This window comes from Vicia villosa, linkage group LG2 (genome assembly GCF_029867415.1).
Source record: "Vicia villosa cultivar HV-30 ecotype Madison, WI linkage group LG2, Vvil1.0, whole genome shotgun sequence".
Taxonomy (NCBI): Eukaryota; Viridiplantae; Streptophyta; class Magnoliopsida; order Fabales; family Fabaceae; genus Vicia; species Vicia villosa.
In genome coordinates, this window is record NC_081181.1 from 81,085,065 (window position 1) to 81,091,459 (window position 6,395).

Genomic DNA, 6,395 nt, shown 5'->3' on the forward strand with positions numbered 1-6,395 from the left:
CGTCACTGTTTTGCAATGTTTTTTGTGTTCTTGTTTTCTTTCTGATATCGTAAAGAAGAGGATCATAATTTTCAATTTTTTTTTTTATAAATTAGATATTTTCTAGCAGAATTTTGAGAGAGGAGCTACAATAGAAGAAAAAGTCCCCTTTGTAAGATGTATTTAGGGATATTTAAATTTGCGGTGTATAAAATTGATTTTAATAGAATTGAGTTTGATAAAATTGATTTTATTAGAATTTAGTAGAATTGATTTATATTTAAATATATTTATATAAAAGTGAGTTGCACAATAAATTTAAGAGTAAAAATTATCCGTAATTAATTTTAAAGATTAAAGCTATAAATTCTAGCCTAAGTAGAATTAATTCTACAGCCAAAATCAATTTTACTTTTATCTAATCAAACATCTTAAAATCACCTCGAATCAATTTTATATTTTTAAAATTACTTTTGACTCCAAACCAAAATCATGGACTTAATGTTGAAATTGGTATCAGAATCTCTATTTAAGTTATTTAAGTTAAAAAGAGATTTTTATTATCTGAATCAAGTGTTTTCGAATATAATTTTGATTCATTCTTTTATTTTTTAGTTTTTTTTAATAATTTAGAAGCAAATAAGATCAAACTTTTTATTAAGATTATAATTCGGTTGATTTAATCAATACAATGTTCGGCTATCTATATTAGCTTTAAAAAAGTATTCCCTTTTGTATTTTCAAAAATAATCTTTATGAAAAATTTGTAAAAAATAGTAAACAATAGTTAACTCATTTTTATAATTAAACAATTAATTTTTATATTCAATATCATAAATGATTATTATTGAAAAGTAAAACACAGTCAAAGTTATGTAAATTTTCAAAAAATATATTTTAAAAATTACTTTTATGGAAATTTATTCAAAAAATTTAAGTTTGAATAATTTTGAAAATTTAAACATTGAGAAAACATTATAGTAAAAGAATAAAATATTTCTTTTATACAAATTAATATTTTATTCTATTTTATTTTATTCTTTTTATAAAATACTATGTAATATTTTAAAATGTAAAATAATATATGAAGTGGTCAATTTTCCGTCTAACTCATTAATCCCGTTTAAGATTTTAAATATTTATAATTTGCTTTATTCAAAGAAATTTTATATTTTAAAATTTTTGAGAATTAAAATCAATTTTATATTAAATTTTGAATATTTGGAAAGTCAAAATAAACTTAAATTAAAATCCAATTCAATTTCATTTTTGCACATAGTTTTTAAATTTAAATCAAAAACTAACAACTACCTTAAATCAAAATTTTTAAAAAATGAATAGAACCCAAATTGTTGAAACATGCAGAATCATAATTCAATTGATCTAATCGATTTTAATTAGAATTGAACTACAAATAGTAAATTTTAAAAACCAACAGCTGTTTTAAAAAAATAATATAAACAATAAATTAATAGGTAGATAAATTACTAAAAAACCATAAATGAAATAAATAAATAAATTACTAAAAACTACAAATAAATAAATAATTAAATAAATAAAATTTCTAAAAAATATCAACTTTCTGTTCAACTATGAACAACGCGGTTAGGTAGAAATTTTAATATTTCTGATTTTTAATATTCCTCTCGTAGCTTTTCTATTTATTTATTCGATAATTATCATGATGAGGGAGAGAAAGTTGGAGTTTTTTTTTTTTGTTGAAAACTAAAATAAAAGGTGGCTTCAACTTTCACAAACTCTTATGATTTTATTATATAATATTTTTATCTTTTCTTTGTGTATTCTATTATATTCACTTTCAGCTTGTGTTGTTTCTTTCTTTCTATCTTTCTTTTCTTTCATATGATTCTATGCAACACAAGTTTGTGGAATATTGTTTATTGTTGAAGTGAAGGATCTGAAAGTGTAAGGTTATTGAGAATATGGGAGCATGTGTTTCAAGTCAACAAGGTTGTTTTGGAGGAATGTTTAACTCTTCCAAGAAAAAAAGAAGAAGAACAACAACAATTGGTTTTAGAAAAAATGGTTCTTCATCATTGGATAATAATAATAATAATCATAATATAGTTGATTTGCCTCAACATTCATTTTCCAATCCCACTTTTCAAGGTTCATGTAATCTTCATTTTTTTTTTAACTTGCATTTTGCAGAAATGATTTTGGTTGTTTGTGTTTTGTTGGAATTGAAATTGGTATTCATTTGATTGCATGTTCGAATTAACGGTGAGTTTGACAGAATCACGATGAATTCAAACATAGATTAAGAGGTTCTTTTGGTTAGTTTTTTTTTTTTTTTTTTGATGTTTTTTGGGTAGTTGAAAGTTTAGACTTTAAGAAATATTGTAGGTGAAGTTGGTTTGTTGCTTGTGGAAATTTGAAGTAAAGCAAAATTGAAGCTAAGAAATTAGTACTTTAGGAGAGGATGGAAAATATCTCAGTGATTGGTGCAAATTACATTTTTGTTTTTTCTTCTTTTTTCACTTAGCATTGTTAATATTTTGTGCCTGAATTGACATGGTAGAAAATTGGGGTAATTTTGTTATTGAATTCTTATGTTCATATCTAGCACTATTCATTAGTTAATGCAATATTTTAAGTCTTTTGGCCATGTGAATCTGTTTCATCATTTAGTGCATAGTTTCTATTTGATGAAAATCCTAGTTGAATTTTGTATGAACTTTTGATTTTGTGGCAGGAGGAACTGCTGAAGAGGCATGGTTTGATTCAGCTACAGTGTTTGATTCTGACTGTGATGATGATTACCAGAGTGTTCCGGATGGTATGATCCAATAGTTATAATTGATTGACAGTGTAAAATATTTTTTCGACCGTTTATCTGAATTGTTAAGTTAAGTACAATTGATATTTGCAGATGTTGGGTCTTTGAACGGAATTGAAGGTGGATCTGTATCAAGTTTTCAATCTTTTAGAGATGGTGTCGGTGCCAACCATAGAGTTTCAACTGATCAAATGCAGAAACCGATTATTTACGAGGCTGCTAGAAGTTCAGATGGAAATGCAATTGAAGTAAATGAAGCTGTGTTCCTTGACGACATTTCCTCAGTTGATGCGAGTTCCAATAGGGAAGAAGGAATTTTGGATAATTGCGGCATTCTTCCTAACAATTGTTTGCCGTGTCTTGCGTCTACCGTTCCTTCTTTTGAAAAGCGAAGATCGTCGTGTTCAAGTCCTCCTAGTTCAAGGAAAAAGACTCCTACCAAAGTTTCCAGTCTATGTGAGTTCGAATTCTTGACACGGCATTCTTTTATATTAGCTTATTGTAATTATTCACGTTAAGATTGAAGGAAAGAAATGCATTTTTTTTTTAATTATTATCAATTAGATCACTAAAAAAGGAATCGGTAAATAGTATTTTTCTAAGGAGAATGCATATTGTGTTGCAGTTGTGTGTAAATATAAATATTCTGATTCTTCTTTTTGCCATTTTTTATGGCTTTTCAGTTTCTTCAAAGACACTTCTACAAAGACCAATTGCAGGTTCTCAAGTTCCCTTTTGTCCAATTGACAAGAAGATGCTTGATTGTTGGTCACATATTGAACCAGGAACTTTCAAAGTCCGGGGCGTAACTTACTTTAAGTAAGATTTAGATTCTGAATATAATCTTTTGTTTGAGTGAGAATTGAACTTGGAATCCTATGGTTTACAATACTCACAAACACTGCACACCAACTACTTTGCGTTAGAGTCTCGTGGTCGTGGTTGTCTATAATTTGCTTAGGCCAAAATAATGCTTAAATACTCTAAGCCACATTATCAAATTCATAATGTTGATTAAGATGTTGTTCTTTATGACAGGGACAGGAAGAAGGAGTTGGCTCCTAACTATTCTGCATATTATCCGTTTGGAGTTGATGTTTTCTTATCTCCGCGAAAAATTGACCATATAGCTCGTTTTGTCGAACTTCCTGCTGCTAGTTCATCCGCTAGATTTCCACCCATTCTTATTGTTAATGTTCAGGTACTTTTAATTTGCTTAAACTTAGGCGTACTTTTTAGTCTTTTTCCAAAAATTTATATATGTACATATTATTGCTGCAAATTCTCACACTCTTTGTTTCGTCGATTTTAGATTCCGCTTTACCCTACCACACTTTTTCAAGGTGAGACCGATGGCAAAGGAGCGAGCTTTGTTTTGTACTTTAAACTTTCGGAAAGTTATGCCAAGGAACTTCCTCTACACTTTCAAGAAAACATCAGAGTAAGTTAGATTCTTCATGTCTCATTTCAATGCTTGATATTACCAATACATCTTGCTAAAAATGCTATTATTCTGTTTTCTCTCCTTCGTTACAATAAGTTCTTTAAGATTATTTCGTACGTTGCTCATAAAATCTGTCCACGTTGTTTTACAGAAGTTTATGGACGATGAAGTTGAAAAGGTAAAAGGTTTTCCGCTCGATACAATTGTGCCCTTTCGAGAACGGTTGAAAATTCTAGGCCGTGTTGGCAATATTGAAGACCTTCAATTGAGTGCAGCAGAAAGAAAGCTTATGCAGGCTTACAATGAGAAACCTGTTCTTTCGCGTCCGCAGCACGAGTTTTACACAGTAAGTCCCGTCTACTCATTGTAAATCTTCAATGTTTCTTTCAATAAATTTGCCAGCCTAGCTTTATGATGAACAATAAATATTGAAACTAATGCCATGGTACTTATGTTTTCTATATCATTAAATTAAATCAAAGACTTTCAGAAAAACAAGTGAGTTATAAACATCAATTTTTTCATGCTGGCTCCTTCCACTTTGTAAAACTCTTTGGTTAGGTTTTTATGGATTTATTATGGTGGTATCTTTATCTTTGGCCCACTATTTAAAGTGGTGTCATTTCATCATAAAAGACAATGAATTTCCACATGTAGCACTTTCTTTCTAATAACCTAACTGATATGATTATTTTAAAAAAAAAAAATTGGCTTTTCATCACCGGTATAATCTGGTTCGAGGGTCAGTCCTGGCATCAAGTGGTTTCAGCCTCACTCGATCGCAGTTGCGGGGAATTGAATTGTGATCCTCAATACCCAGTCCAGCACCAATCACTACTGAATCAACTAATAATTTTTTTTTAATTGCAGGGAGAAAATTATTTTGAGATTGATATAGATATGCATAGGTTCAGCTATATATCTAGGAAAGGGTTTGAAGCATTCATGGACAGATTAAAGAACTGCACTCTAGATGTTGGCCTTACAATTCAGGCAAGTAGTAGTTTTCTCCTTTGACAAGATATTAAATGCACTTTATCAGTTTATCTTATGCTTCTACTAATTATTATCATATACTATTTGTTCATGTTCAGGGGAACAAAGTTGAGGAGCTGCCAGAGCAAGTGTTATGTTGTATTAGATTAAATAGCATTGACCACTCGAATTATCAACAACTAGGGCTAACTCAAGATCCACTATAATATTATAATGGCAAAAGCTTTTGCATATCTTGGTATAAATTATTAATAATGGTAGTTTCAAGATGAGTTTCCATCTTCAATGCAATTCTCTCTAGCTCTTTGTTTATATGAATTTGGATATCGTTCAATCAAAGATTCCGGATTTCGAGATTCTATGCATTCACGATATTAAATCAGTACTCACTCTGTGAATGCGTAGAATCTCTTACTTCGTTATAGTTTACGACCTATGTAGTAAGGATATTTCAAATTGAAAGTGTGTTTATGGTTTAATGGCGCCAACATGTGCCGGTGTTTGTGTCAGTTGTGTCCATGTGTCTGTGTCGATATTTGATTGGTTGGGACATGTTGTCATACACAATTATTGAGGCAACGTGTGTATGATGAATGATGTGATGGAAACTGTGTATTGTGATAGTGGCTAAGCATACCAGACACAAGTCAAAGGAGGGGTCATGTGACACAAGAAAGGAAAGATGGACCTACTCATTCACGCCTACTTAAATTGCAAAAACAGAGAAGGTCCATAGACACACTATAGCAATTGCTTCAATATTTAAATGAAAAATTCATTACTACTATTATTATTGATAAGGAAACATATGGGTAAAGAGACATAAATTCAAAAGCTTGGGCTCTGAAAACAATGTCCTTTTCGTGTTTAAGAAAATGTCCTTTTTCTGTTTTCTTTTTGTATGGAGGTAGTTTCTTATTGTACCAATAGTATTAACAAGGAATGTACTGGTTTGCTTGTTGAACGTGTGCATAGTGATTGAAAGCAACTAGTAATGGAATCCTAGTGTAGTGTAACAGAGTTTGTCATTCGTGCAAGATCAGAGACTTATAGGGAGATTGAATAAACCTTGTTGAGTAATAGAGTTTCATATTGAGAGTAGGTAAAAATAATTTATGAGTGATAGACATATCCTAGTAAAGAAGTGTTATACCTAAAATATGATCATTGGAATAA

General features: G+C 29.9%; 1 protein-coding gene across 1 annotated transcript; it reads left to right on the forward strand.

Moving 5' to 3' along the window:
* The first annotated feature begins 1,723 nt into the window (after positions 1 to 1,723).
* LOC131651577 (uncharacterized) lies at positions 1,724 to 6,183 on the forward strand. The gene is made up of 9 exons (XM_058921236.1): positions 1,724 to 2,109; positions 2,696 to 2,779; positions 2,873 to 3,235; positions 3,463 to 3,598; positions 3,818 to 3,980; positions 4,092 to 4,220; positions 4,375 to 4,569; positions 5,094 to 5,216; positions 5,318 to 6,183. Exons 1-9 carry the CDS (start codon positions 1,923 to 1,925, stop codon positions 5,423 to 5,425), a joined length of 1,488 nt encoding a protein of 495 aa, XP_058777219.1. The 5' UTR covers positions 1,724 to 1,922; the 3' UTR covers positions 5,426 to 6,183.
* Positions 6,184 to 6,395: the final 212 nt, after the last annotated feature.

Excerpts from the sequence above, each read along its gene's own strand:
- LOC131651577 (XM_058921236.1), top strand. The coding sequence starts at position 1,923 with ATGGGAGCATGTGTTTCAAGTCAACAAGGTTGTTTTGGAGGAATGTTT. Across the intron at positions 2,780-2,872 it reads TTACCAGAGTGTTCCGGATG|ATGTTGGGTCTTTGAACGGA; the intron begins GTATGATCCAAT and ends TGATATTTGCAG. Across the intron at positions 5,217-5,317 it reads ATGTTGGCCTTACAATTCAG|GGGAACAAAGTTGAGGAGCT; the intron begins GCAAGTAGTAGT and ends GTTCATGTTCAG.